The following is a 14749-nucleotide window of genomic DNA, read 5'->3' as shown; positions in this document are numbered from 1 at the left end:
GTACCCAATCTATACAGTTTCTTTCACATAAATGACAAAGTGAAACCGTGGAAGGGAAACAGAGATTTCTAATCCTCACCAATGTCACTTTTCGAGGCTTACACAGATCCCTACCTTCATAGAATCATAGAATATCAGGGTTGGAAGGGACCTCAGGAGGTCATCTAGTCCAACCCCCTGCTCAAAGCAGGACCAATCCCCAAATAAATCATCCCAGCCAGGGCTTTGTCAAGCCTGATCTTAAAAACTTCAAAGGAAGGAGATTCCACCACCTCCCTAGGTAACGCATTCCAGTGCTGCACCACCAACCTCCTAGTGAAAAAGTTTTTCCTAATATCCAACCTAAACCTCCCCCACTGCAACTTGAGACCATTACTCTTCATTCTGTCATCTGGTACCACGGAGAACAGTCTAGATCCATCCTCTTTGGAACCATTGAAAGCAGCTATCAAATCCCCCCTCATTCCTCTCTTCCGTACACTAAACAATCCCAGTTCCCTCAGCCTCTCCTCATAAGTCATGTGTTCCAGTCCGCTAATCATTTTTCTTGCCCTCCGCTGGACTCTTTCCAATTTATCCACATCCTTCTTGTAGTGTGGGGCCCAAAACTGGACACAGTACTCCAGATGAGGCCTCACCAATGTCGAATAGAGGGGAACGATCACATCCCTCGATCTGCTAGCAATGCCCCTACATATACATCCCAAAATGCTATTTGTCTTCTCGGCAACAAGGACACACTGTTGACTCATATCCAGCTTCTCGTCCACTGTAACCCCTAAGTCCTTTTCTGCAGAACTGCTGCCTAGCCATTCAGTCCCTAGTCTGTAGCGGTGCATGGGATTCTTCCGTCCTAAGTGCAGGACTCTGCACTTGTCCTTGTTGAACCTTATCAGTGATTCACAATTTAAACTGTTCCTGTATGACTTTATCATGATGCAAAATGTTCTGCTATAAACACAATATTGTAGCTATAGATTCTGGTCATGTTTCTATGGCATCCCACTGCATACGTTGGCTAGATTGTCGGGCTCAACGGGTAGTGATCAATGGCTCCATGTCTAGTTGGCAGCTGGTGTCAAGTGGAGTGCCCCAGGGGTCGGTCCTGGGGCCGGTTTTGTTCAATATCTTCATAAATGATCTGGAGGATGGTGTGGATTGCACTCTCAGCAAATTTGCGGATGATACTAAACTGGGAGGAGTGGTAGATACGCTGGAGGGCAGGGATAGGATACAGAGGGACCTAGACAAATTGGAGGATTGGGCCAAAAGAAATCTGATGAGGTTCAATAAGGATAAGTACAGGGTCCTGCATTTAGGACGGAAGAATCCCATGCACAGCTACAGACTAGGGACCGAATGGCTAGGCAGCAGTTCTGCGGAAAAGGACCTAGGGGTGACAGTGGACAGAGGACCTAGGGGTGACAGAAGCTGGATATGAGTCAGCAGTGTGCCCTTGTTGCCAAGAAGGCCAATGGCATTTTGGGATGTATAAGTAGGGGCATAGTGAGCAGATCGAGGGACGTGATCGTCCCCCTCTATTCGACATTGGTGAGGCCTCATCTGGAGTACTGTGTCCAGTTTTGGGCTCCACACTACCTGAAGGATGTGGATAAATTGGAAAGAGTCCAGCGAAGGGCAACAAAAATGATTAGGAGTCTGGAACACATGACTTATGAGGAGAGGCTGAGGGAACTGGGATTGTTTAGTCTGCGGAAGAGAAGAATGAGGGGGGATTTGATAGCTGCTTTCAACTACCTGAGAGGTGGTTCCAGAGAGGATGGTTCTAGACTATTCTCAGTGGTAGAAGAGGACAGAACAAGGAGTAATAGTCTCAAGTTGCAGTGGGGGAGGTTTAGGTTGGATATTAGGAAAAACTTTTTCACTAGGAGGGTGGTGAAACACTGGAATGCGTTACCTAGGGAGGTGGCAGAATCTCCTTCCTTAGAAGTTTTTACGGTCAGGCTTGACAAAGCCCTGGCTGGGATGATTTAATTGGGGATTGGTCCTGCTTTGAGCGGGGGGTTGGACTAGATGACCTCCTGAGGTCCCTTCCAACCCTGATATTCTATGATTCTATGATTCACACTTAGACCCACTCTTTTATAACTGATACTATGTGAACTCCAGTACACTAAGACTTTCATTTTTTTCTTGCAGTTACTTGTTGCTCTTGCTCTCTATTTCATTTTTTGGTACAGCATCATTTCTTTGTTAAACTTAGTGGTGTATTTTAGCTACCAAGAAACAGTTGGTTATGATGATATTCTATTCAGCAAAGTTATTCCCATAATTCCTAAAGAAAAACCTTCTTGACAAACACTCAAGTCACAAAGAAGTTTGAACATCTGTATAAGGCCACAAGTAATCTTGGTAATGGCTTTGCATCTGTGTTGTGGCATCCATCTTTCATTCTGAAGCCACGCAACTCCACATGACATACAATTAAAACAGAAAACCAGGTTCAGATGTGCAATCTTTGGTTCCTCAAAACAGTGAACACCACATCTAAGTGTTGTGCTTCATGTTCAGGAGAATGGAAAATCCAGCCAAATGATTATCTAATTTTAGTTTGTGTAGGGAAAACAGTCCCACAAATGCTCTTGGGGACATTACACAATCCGTTCCTTTCCACTAGAAACTAATTATATACTTCAGCACAAATCCTTCCCACTACATCCCTATTCCAAGTCTGGGGGAACTTTCGACAGTAAAACTGGTACAGTTGAACTGGTCAAAAAATGGTGGGGAGGATTTGGGAAGGCTGCATACGGGTGATATTTCTGGGGCTAAGTGCATGCTCCAGTCTTTCCACTCTGACCCCTTTCAGTGGAGCGGGCTTTGGAAGCTACTACAGCCAATAAAATGTTCTAGCATATAGGCAGGAGGATTCCTGCCTAGATTCTTCTTTCTCAGATAATCTCAGTGCCAAGACAAGCTACTGAGACTATGCTGAGAAAAGAGTTCCCTGTAAATGAAGAGTCAGGGTAAATATTGTCTATATTTGGATGCTTAGCACAGAGTATCCCTGTTAATTAAAGTTAGAAAACTTTTTTTTAAAATTGCAGATAATCATCTATATTCTAACTACAATATATGCTCTTTACTCTTATTCTTAAGAGAGTTGATGACTTTTGATGGAGTCATCACCCTTGATGCTATGGGAAAGGAAACAACCACTTATTCCTTCTTGAGTTTTCCAGCTCATACCGCCCTAGAAAACCCTTAGATTAACTTAAAATTAATCTTTACTGTTGTGCACATATCACATCTGCTTCAGAGCACAAAACTGCTCCATATAGATTCCCAAATGCATGGCTGCCCCTTCAAATTCCAAAATGTTTTATTTCTCAGTACTGCTGATATTTATCTAATTCTGACAGTCCCTGTCATGATCAGCCACTTTAACATTACTTTTGGGTATTTAAGGCCATCATAATTACCTAAAAGTCAGTTTGCCCTTAATACTGAGGGTTCTTATCCTCTACCTTACTTTTCAAAACATACAATATGACACGTCTTGCCAACTGACTTTAACAGGAGTTCCAATCTCATATGAAGTATGTCTATGTCTTCTGTAAAACAAACTTTGACCCAACACCTTGTTTCTGAAAGTAACTGCTTCTAGAATTAAGTTTTATTAATTTTATTAAGTGAGCTTCTATATATATAACTTCTCTTTTGAAACACTGCATATTTTGAGCATGCTTTAAGTGATACTTACCTCCAAAAGATAAGGCTCCATTTGATCCAACGTTTTTCCTAGATGTTTATCTGGATCTAAACCTGCCAAGATATATTAAAATATATTTAACAAATACAATAATGAAAGTAGTTTAGACATCAAAGTGGACTTTTTTTTTGTAACTTTGTCCTTTGGAAGTCAGTTCCTGTATATTTAAAATCATTTTGATCCTAAAGTAAATGTACTGAGCTAGAATTCTCTCACTTATTCTCTTTGGGCAACCAGTTTCCATGCTTGTAAAAAATACGGTTCATTTCCTTTGCACTGTGTCAACTGGAAAATGTATTGTTTTACTGTATGAGTTCATTTCTAAGAAACTTCATCAAGCACAAGGGAATATAGATAACTCAGGTTCATAGTAATAAAATACTACCAGTCTGTGCAAGTTTTATGTTGGTAGATACAGTAGAACATCAGAGTTACAAACACCCCAAGAATGGAGGTTATTCATAACGCTGAAAGGTTGGTAACTCTGAACATTATGGATGTTCTTTCAAAAGTTTACAACTGAACACTGACTTATTACAGCTTTGAAACTTTACTACGAAGAGGAAAAATGCTGCTTTCTCCTTTTTTTCATAGTTTACTTTTAATACATATTTATTAAATATATTATATTATACACATTTGCTTTTTTTTTGTTGTTTTTTTGTCTTGGCTATTCTGCTGCCTGATTGTGCACTTCTGGTTTCAAATGAGGTGTGTGGTTGACTGGTCAGTTTCTAACTCTGGTGTTTGTAACAGTGAGCTGCTATAAAAAAAACCTAACTCTATAGTTCCCCCATTATTCAGAAGTGACAAATTTGCCAATGCACGCCTACTATTTTCTTTTACGTATGACTTACATATGACAAGCCACATACAGTATGTGTATCTGTATCTCTCTCTCTCACACACACACACAGCATAAAAGTGGTTTATACTTGCAGTGTCCCTTCAGTTTGGAAGGTGAGGATTCCTTTGTTGCTGCATTTCTTTTTGTATCTTTAAATTTTCTTTTAAGTGTTTCTGACGTTTGTGTGTTTTCCATTTTTCATTTTGACTGAACAGTTATTTTTTCATTGAGGTGTAAATATTGATGATGACCTTCTTTTTGTAAATGAATTCATTTAACTGGCTGCCTTTTCTCCCGTATTAGCTCTTTACCTTTGTGTTTTGTCCACAGAGATATCATTTTAGGCTGTGATATAGTCCGTTCTTGGGAGCACAGCACACAACTGGAGCTAGTCAGTATTTGGATAAAAAATAAACCTCATGCCCAATCGCGCCTCAGAACCTGTTGTATGAGGAAACTTTTCTCCTTCTCAGTCAATACAAAACAAATATCCCACTTAGCTCTGAGGAGGCACTATGCTACTGGAAGTGTCATCTTTCAGCTGAAACTTTAAAAAAAAAATAGAGGTCCTAACTACTTGAAGTTAATAAAAATCCAGTGGTGATTTTTGAAAGAGGAGGAATGCTGACAAAATTACCCCATCTGAATAGTTACATTCTGCCAACTGTACCTAAATTATTCCAATATTTTTCACTGGACATAGTATTCACCCTAATTTCCTAGGCTACATTGTTTCTGCCACCAGAGATGGCTGCATTTCAGGAGCGGATGAAGCAATATCTATAGTATAGCTTGTAAAGCACTTTTGGATCCTTCAATATGAAAGGTTTCAGAGTAGCAGCCGTGTTTGTCTGTATCCGCAAAAAGAAAAGGAGGACTTGTGGCACCTTAGAGACTAACAAATTTATCTGAGCATAAGCTTTCGTGTAGCTCATGAAAGCTTATGCTCAGATAAATTTGTTAGTCTCTAAGGTGCCACAAGTCCTCCTTTTCAATATGAAAGTCACTCTATAAATGTAAGATATATTAATTATTATTTTTATTATTATTATTATTATTATTATTACGTTTTTGCTAATTTCAAGTAAACTGCCTGACATTCGAATTTGGTGATAATGGACTTAGTTTATTTAAAATTCTGTGAAGCTGAAACAATTTAAATAAGTTAGATTCAAAACATTAAGGAAGATTTTAAACATTTCATTGAAGCACATTGTAAATTCTTTCACAACCTGAGGGAAGTACTTTTAAAACTGCTTAATAGCTAAAATGGAAAAAGTCATTAATTTCTGTATGTCATTAATAGAGTGAAGCTTCATGTTGTTATAGATTTGATAATGTAATCGGCATCTTCAGATAAGATGATATCCAATTATGACTGAGGCTATTGTGAGAATAATTTTAAAATATTTTAATTTTATTTTGGGAGTTATATCTGGCACCGCAAGACAATCTTGGTTCCATTGAAATCAATGCCAAGGCTCCCGCTGATTTCAGTTGCACAGGATCAGGCCACCAGTGCATTATTTTTAAGCATTTGTAGCTGGGTTGGAGATTCAGTTATCTGCTATTTAGCCATAGAACAGGAAGAGATTTCTCTGTGCTTTATTTGCAAATTCTTTTAGTATTTGTAAATTTTTGATTCATTCTTTTAATTTTCATCAATGAAATACTGTATCTGCTTGTTTGTATTTTTTATGTTAACTATCATTTTTTTCCCCCTTTTGTCTAGGTTTGCCTGCTTATTTTGATACTTTAGATCTGGTCACCTGTGCTGGCAGACTGTGTCCATTTTGCATATTTGTATCCTTTATTATTATTTTAGTAATAGGAAACTATACATGTACTATCCAAAATGCATGAATTTATGACAAGAAGTCATAGTTCACAATTATGTTACAAATATAGAATATATGACAGGGTTAGGTGTTATAAAGATTTTATCACTACTGTTTTGGAAGGAAATCATTATTCACAAGCGGTGCAGCCGTAACTGGTGCAGGTTTTCCAGAAAAAGTGGTAATAAAACTTTATTGCCCCATTCCTTCACATATTTTGTTTATACAATGCATTTGTCTTTTGTTTTCTTAGTGTTTTTGATTTTCCATGAAGTGCTCTAGTAGGAGAAACAATGTTACAGACAGAGCTGAGCAATATCCACAGCGATGCAGAAAGTAAAATTTATACAATGATCATGGAGCTAAGGAGATTATAACTATCACAACCACCATATTTATGTGGTATAAGCAGATGCCTACATATTTCCTATGGACCAGATCCTCATTCCATCATAATCAATCAATAGTTTTGAAACGTACAATGATAATGTAGTATGTACACAATCTACAAATAGACCCATACTGTAGAAAGCACACAAGATTGAACCTGCAATATATTCCAAGGCTGTGTTAAAATCTGTAAAAATGCAATGTTGTCACACTTTCAGTTTCTAAGTATAGCTTCCTCTTATCTAACAACTTCAATTTTTCTTAGGAAAAATATGTATTTCCTTTGCAGTTTCATTCAATTTAGAAGTGATCCTTTCCAATGAAATCTGTATGGGGAGTGGATATAAACTACGGTTTAATAAAGGCCTTAGGAACTAGATGAATTTACAATACCTTCAGAACCAGTCACCTGCAAATTGCGATTCTCTAGTGGTATACATTTAATCAAGGAAAGCTCTCATAATCAGTCAGATGTAATTACCAATCCGGTTTCTACTATCAATGTAATGAACTATCAATATTTATATATAACCATAAATCATAGAACCCAGCTTAACTTTAACTATTTGGTATTTCTTTTTCCTTAAAGAAAGGTATAGATTACTTTAGAGTCTCATAATGATTTAGATTGAAGCAGAAGAAGAATATACTGTAAACCTTTACTACATGTTATTTAATCACATCATACAGATTCTTCCTCAGTGTGACCAGTTCTGAAGAAAGCTGGATGGGTGGATAAACCCACAACTAGGCCCAAACCCTGGATAACTACACAGAATTAAGAAATTAATTAGGAGGAAGAACCCATAATTTGCAGAGCTGACATCTATTTTACTTTACTTGCATGTATCAACGGGAAGCAATTACAATTCAATTAAAATATTCAATTTTATTACTTTACTGACTGACCTTGAAGTTAATGCCTGTTTTATTTAATTGAATCATCTATGAATAAATGTTAACCCTAGAATGTTATGCCCCATTATTTTCAATGCATTTTTCAACTCCCCAATTGAATAATAGCAGTTAATTTATTATCTGCTGTCAAGAAAGCACGTGAGGCTTTATTTCTTTGAGACAGTCCAGTATATGATGAGAGAAACATCATGAAAGATTTGATAATGCTGTTTTTAACAGTGCCCAGTAAAATGAATTGTGTGCTCATCTCAACTTTTGTGGCCAAGAGTTTTACTGTAAAATCAGTATGTGGTAGTACAAATGGTGTAATCACTTTGAGAAGCAATTTCTAGTCTGTCTGTAATTCCTGATAAATTCATTGACAGGAACTGAATACCTGCTTGCATTACTCAGCAAGGACTGCAGAACAATTTTTTGTTAATACCCACTTTGCCCAATGCCACAAGACAACTGCTAGAATTAACTGCAACATTGCAAAAGAATTTATATAGAAACTTACCAAATTTCAATCCTCACACTGTTGTGCATAAAAATGAGTAAAATGTACGGATGACCACTAACAGTTAGGCATTTCAGAAGTGGAAAATCAGAATACATTACATGACTGCAAAATATATTTTAAATTGTCCATTTTGTTCACACACACAAGTATACTATAAAGTCTTAAAATTAAGTCCACACTCTCTTAGGTACATTTTATGATATAATTTTAAAAAAACCTCAAGGCTCTGTTTTCATAACATGATGTTCGCTTTACACAACAGCAAATGTAACAACTCATTATATCTATGAAAACATAGTTTGAAAAAGATCTCCTCTTTTATGCATGTTTTGGAATTTAAGTGACTATATGCTTTTAAATTAAATATTTTAATAGACTAAATCCCCATTTTTCCCTTTATTTCAACAAAGAATAATCCTAAAAGAAAATCAAAGTAAATCTTATTTATTGCTTCCAATGAAGAGTCTGCTGTGCAATTCTTGTAATAAACCACACTGTGACAGATTCTAATCCCAGATGCATGGAATACACTGCGAAAAATTCACCACTGTCCATGCAGCAGCTACAGTATTACAGTAACAGATTTTGTAAGAGATACCCCACTGCAAGCTACCCATTCTGACCCACTTTGGTTTTTTCAAATTATAGAAAAGCAATAGGTGCTCCATAGCTAAGGCTGAAACTGATTTCCTTTTCATTGATTGATATTCCAATCCTTCCTATCTGTGTTTCCCCCGCACCCCTCAAAAAATACATCTCCCTGAAATTTGACATGCTATATCACATTGGGATAAATTTTATCTGGGAAGCTTGGAAAATAGTTTTATAGGTATGGTATTTAAAATTTTCCACTATCATTGCCTTTTGGAAAACATTCCCACATTTTTTTTAATCCATCCTGTTCTCTAAATATCCTTGGTTTGGTTGACCTTGCTGAAAAGTTCCTTTTACTGTTGGGAGGGTTAGTGATAGACTTACCAAGATACAGAAGATAGGGATCATGCTTGTGAGATGAGGTTGGCAGGGAAGGGGTTTACCTTAACTTCATTAGAGAGGGTATCATATGAAAGTTGAGGCAAAAAAGGACATAGAAAAAGTGAGGGAAAATTCATGAGAAGAAAAATAATCTCTCTCGCCATCTCTTTTCAGTCCATGAAGAAAACAGCCCAGTGAGGTTGAACTGGGAAACTAACCATCTAGCTTACACAGAAGAATGGATGGGGAACAAAAGACTGGGAGGGCCACATGAAAGGGTGATATGGAACTGTTCTCCTCATACTTCAAATGAAGGATCATGGGACTAGTCCTTCAAAATATGTATGACACATTCTGGACTTGACCTTGCTCTCATTCAAGTCAACAGAAAAATTCCCACTGGTTTTAATGGAGCAGAATGAAGCCTTTAGTAAACAATATAAAACCAATTAGCGTATCTCCAACAGAATATTTCCATTTCCAAACAAAACAATAAGGTAAGAACATAAGAATGGCCATAATGGATCAGACCAAAGGTCCGTCGAGCCCAATATTCAGTTTTCCAATGGTGGCCAATGCCAGGAGCCCCAGAAGGAATGAACAGAACATGTAATCATCAAGCGATCCATCCCCTCACCCATTCCCAGGTTCTGGCAAACAGAGGCCAGGAACACCATCCCTGTCCATCCTGGGTAATTGCCATTGATGGACCTATCCTCCATGAACTTATCAAGTTCTTTATTGAACCCTGTTATAGTTTTCGTCTTCACAACATCCTCTGGCAAGGAGTTCCATAGGTTGACAGTGCATTGTGTGAAAAAATACTTCCTTTTGTTTGTTTTAAACCTGCTGCCTAGTCATTTCATTTGGTGACCCCTAGTTCTTGTGTTATGAGAAGGTGTAAATAGCACTTCCTTATTTACTTTCTCCACACCAGTTATGATTTTATAGACTTCTATCATATCCTCACTTAGCTGTCTCTTTTCCAAGCTGAAAAGTCCTAGTCTTTTTAATCTCTCCTCATATGGCAGCCATTCCATACCCCTAACCGTTTTTGTTGCTCTTTTCTGGACCTTTTCCAATTCCAATACATCTTTTTGAGATGGGGCGACCACATCTACACGCAGTATTCAAGATGTGGGTGTACCATGGATTTATACAGAGGCAATATGATATTTTCTGTCTTATTATCTATTCCTTTCTTAATGATTCCCAACATTCCATTCGCTTTTTTGACTGCCGTTGCACATTGAGTGGATGTTTTCAGAGAACTATCCACAATGACTCTAAGATCTCTTTCTTGAGTGGTAACAGCCAATTTAGACCCTGTCATTTTATATATAGATAAAGTTAACATTAGTTGGGTGGTATAATTTGGGCAAGTTGATATATAATGAAAGACTGTGTAACAATGGCGAGTGGGATGGATTCCCTGACATTTCATTTCCAAAAATAAAACTTTTTAAAAACTTTGAATATTTGTAAATATATATAAAGAGGGAAGGTGCAAGAATATGTTAGCTCCATTAAATATATCTTCCACCTTGATTCTTTTCTAATTATTGTATAATATAGTTTAATAAACTTAATTTGACTGTGTTTTTCTACCGAATAACATACCCAGTGTTAGAATTATGCCAAGGCTGAATGTAGAAATTCAAGAACCCTTCTAATGACAGGTGGTCAAGCTAAATGTAACTGTCCTCTTCCAGGCCAGTTTTGGTTTATACTTTCCAGGTTAATCCAGTTCTAAAGAAGCTTTTCAAAAGTTAATCAAATATTTCTAAACTAGGATAAAATCTGATCTCATCAAATTTCAGAATTCTAGCTGGGAAAAGATCCTAAAACTCTTCATATTAACAGACTGAATTTTTTCTATAGTCTCTAATGAGTCTTTGGAACATCAAAGCTAATTTTGTTCCAATTAAATTCAGGATTTCAAAGCCAATTTAGCCTGATCAGGTAGGTAAAGGAAACCTCTCTAGAAAGTGTAACTCTGAAGAAATTTTTGATTGTTTCATCAACTGACAAAACAACATTTTTTCAGGCAAATATTTTTTAAAGCGTTACATTTTGTATGGTTTAGAAAAAGGTTGTGGGGAAATTTTATTTAGTAGTGGGTAACTGTGTATGTCATCCATTTCCTGTGCTCCCATAACTCAAAACAAAATCCAATACAGTACATGCTGCAGCTCATCAAGAAGCAGGTTGGGAAAATATGGTTAACACAAAAACTTGTATATCGGTAGGCTCTAATCAGTTTTACTCAGTCATCACAAAAGCTGACTAAAACCTTAAAAGAATTTCTGACTGGTGGGGCTGGTAATACTACTTATTATTAAGATTGTCTGACATTTCTCATTATAAGACTCTGTTTTCAGATGTTTATAACTTTGGCAACCTTTAACTGTTTGGCAAGGACTCCATGCTGGGCGTCTGCCTCAATCTGAGGGTTTTTTCCTGAAATTTCAGCCAAAACAGTTTCTAAATATCATAGAACAAGGTTGGGAAAAATTAAGTAATTTTCCCTACATTAAAAAATTCTGTTATTCTTTTCTTTGAACAGTTCTAGCGCCCTCATGCCTTGGAGCAGTGATTTTAAATTTGGCAAGGGAGAGGCCACTGTATCAGAGACATGCCTTTTGCCAGCTTTGTGAAAATTCATCCAAATCTGGCCAATTTATAAGCTTTTCAAAAGTCACAATTTCCACATACTCGGTAGAAAATTCTTCAATTTTAGCAATTAAAATCTGCAAAGATTTCACTGACCACGCTCAAGCCCCTCTGAGCTCCTAGTGCTGACCAGACTGTGCATGTGTCATCTCCAGAGACCAACTGTTCATGCCTTTCAGAGTAATAACTGCTCTGTGCTGGGCAATGAAACTGAGAGCAGTGAGCCTGTATTTTCTGTGCTTTCAATGACGACACCAGGAGTAGGAAGCTCCCTGATTTGAACACAGAGAGAAGGGAAAGGAGTAGATTTGGACTCTATCAAGACTGGGACTGGAAAGGGTGGCAAGGGAGTAAAACTGGGACTGGCTGGGCAAGGAGACTGGGACTAAAGCTGGGAAGGGGGTGAGAGGAAGTTGGGAATATTTGGGCAAGGATACCGGGACTTTAAGGGGGGAGGCTGGAACTGGGAGCCAGTGAGGCAAACAGACATGGGCGGCTGTAAGCTAGCTGTCTGGGGGGGAACAGAGGGTCCCACACTGAGACTGGATGAGAAAACTGCGGGATGGAGGGAGACTGGGATTGGCTGTACAAGGAGATTAGGCCCTGGAACCAGTGAGGGGAGGGGATGGGGGAAGGGTAGAGATATCTGACAAGGATATAGGGTGTGGGAGGCAAAATGACACTGGCTATGAAACAAGACTGAGACAATAAGCCATGGAGGCGGGAGACTGGGGTATGGGAAGACAGAGATAGGACTGAAAGCTGACAGATGCAACAATAAGCTGTGAGGGGGAAACAGGAATTGGCTGAGTAAGGAGACTGGGACTCAGTAGGCAAGAACAATGGGATTGAGACACAGAGTCAAGTGGCAGAAGTTTGTGTGGTGGATTTATAGATTCCAGTCCCGCTGATGAACCATGTAGGTGTCAATATGATGCCACAATTTCTGTGTTTTTTCTTGTTTGCTTTTTTTATAAACCTAAGAAACAACACACACAAAACTGCATTATCACAAGAACATTATTTAGTCAAGAGCTCAAAAGTTAGGTTATGCCAGAATTAACGTTGCTTTGGTGTGTATGGTATAGACTTTAATTACACGATCACATACTGTTTTTTCCACAGACCCGCTACCTCATTCAGAGCACAGGATGGACTTGCTCTAAGGATGAATGAGGGTTTTGTTGTCTACTGGCCCCTGGGCTCATTTGTTGCAGAAGCTGGAATGTGTGTAGTGAATAAGGCAGAGAACTGCAGAAAGAGAAAGAACATTTTCATGGTTAAAGTAATTTAATGCTGCCCTGGAGAACTGGATGCTCTCTCTGCCTCTGCCACAGAGTTCCTGTGTGATGCTCGGCAAGTCAGTTAAACCAGATTCTTTACAGGGAATCACTAATAGAGTGTTCCTCGGTTTCTTGGTGCCTGAGTTGGAGCCTGGGGTCTGATTTGCAAAAGTGCTAAGCACTCAACTGCAACTGAAGTCAAAGGAAACTAGCTGAACTTATAAAGTGCTATATAATGCTAAGTATTCTGAAAAATCGGGTCATAGGTGTCTCAAATACGACATCCAAAATTAATGGATACTTTTGACTTTAGAGTGCCTCAGTTCCAGATCTGCAAAACTGGAATAATGCCACCCTCTCACCTCCTAGGGGTGTTGTGAAAATAAATTAATAGATGTTTGTGAAGCATTCAGATACCATAGTGACGAGCACCATAGAAAAACCCAGTAAATTAATAATTCTGTCTTCAGAGTATGGTTCAATATATAAACCTTGGGGTCACACATTGAACAATTAGGATAAACAAAATATTGAATAGCTGCTCATTAAGAGACTCCATCCTGTGCACAGAATGAAGCAAGGGTCTTGTGGAAAAAACATAATCATGTAATTAAAGCATTTATCATAATGCACAAGGGACAGAATTAAGATGGAACAGGTAGCCTTAATTCTGACATTTCCTAACTTTTGAACATTTGCCTTTGCAACCTGAATATTCTTTTAACATATTTTTGTGTGTGTAATATTACATTATCGACAGCACAGGTAGTGCAGTTTATAGTTAAAGAGGCCCAAAAGTTTCCATTATAAGGCTTTGCTTTCAGTTGCTTGTAACAGCCAAACTTTAACTATTTGTGCCGAAAATTTCCTTATCAACTGCCTGGCTCAGTCCGAACTATATTTGGGGAAGTTTAAGCTAAAATAGTTCAACCATTTTTGAGAATGAGATTAGGGGAAAATATGCTGTTTTACCCACATTAAAAAAATTCTTACAATTGTTTCACTGAGAAGCTCTAGCATCTCTATACTTTAGAGCAGGAACTTAAAATTTGGCAGGGGTAAGGGGAGTAGATGTTACCCAACTGTTAAGGATGTTCCTTTTACTATCCCTATGAAAACTCACCCAAACTATAAACCTGTGAAAAACTGCAGTTTGCATATGCTTAGTAGAGACTTTGTTAGAGTTTGGCAGATAAATTCTCTGAAGATACAAACTGCTCAGAGGTGTTCCATCCCCTCACAGAGTATATGTACCAACTGGACTGTGCGTGCACCATCTTCACAGAGACACTGAACATGCTCCAGGCTAGTATTGCAGGGGCTGTGAGCAGGACTTCCCCTACAATTCCTCCTTCCAGCAGCCAGGGGTTGCTGAGGTGCTAGACACCAGAATTGGGAAGAGGGAGACTGTATATGTATCAGATACCTTTGTTTTACCCATCTCCGCCTAAGAGTTGGCAATGCCTCTAGTAAAATATCTACAGACAGACACTGTGTGACCAGGAGGTCTCTGCTACCTGTCTCCAGAATACAGGTCAATACTTGGTTTCAGAGTAGCAGCAGTGTTAGTCTGTATCCGCAAAAAGAAAA

At 38.2% G+C, this 14749-nt stretch overlaps 1 protein-coding gene across 6 annotated transcripts in view; it reads right to left on the bottom strand.

Moving 5' to 3' along the window:
- The window catches only part of DPH6 (diphthamine biosynthesis 6), a 376150-nt gene that overhangs the window by 237288 nt on the left and 124113 nt on the right, over positions 1-14749 (bottom strand). For all 6 annotated transcript variants that reach the window (XM_073348883.1, XM_073348884.1, XM_073348880.1 and 3 more), the window contains exon 6: positions 3725-3786. In XM_073348883.1, coding sequence (XP_073204984.1) covers positions 3725-3786 — 62 coding nt within the window. The remainder of the gene's footprint in view (positions 1-3724; positions 3787-14749) is intronic.

Source organism: Lepidochelys kempii, chromosome 6 (assembly GCF_965140265.1).
Source record: "Lepidochelys kempii isolate rLepKem1 chromosome 6, rLepKem1.hap2, whole genome shotgun sequence".
Lineage (NCBI taxonomy): Eukaryota > Metazoa > Chordata > Testudines > Cheloniidae > Lepidochelys > Lepidochelys kempii.
The sequence above is the reverse complement of the archived record's forward strand: the minus strand, read 5'-3'. Positions and strand labels throughout refer to the sequence as shown.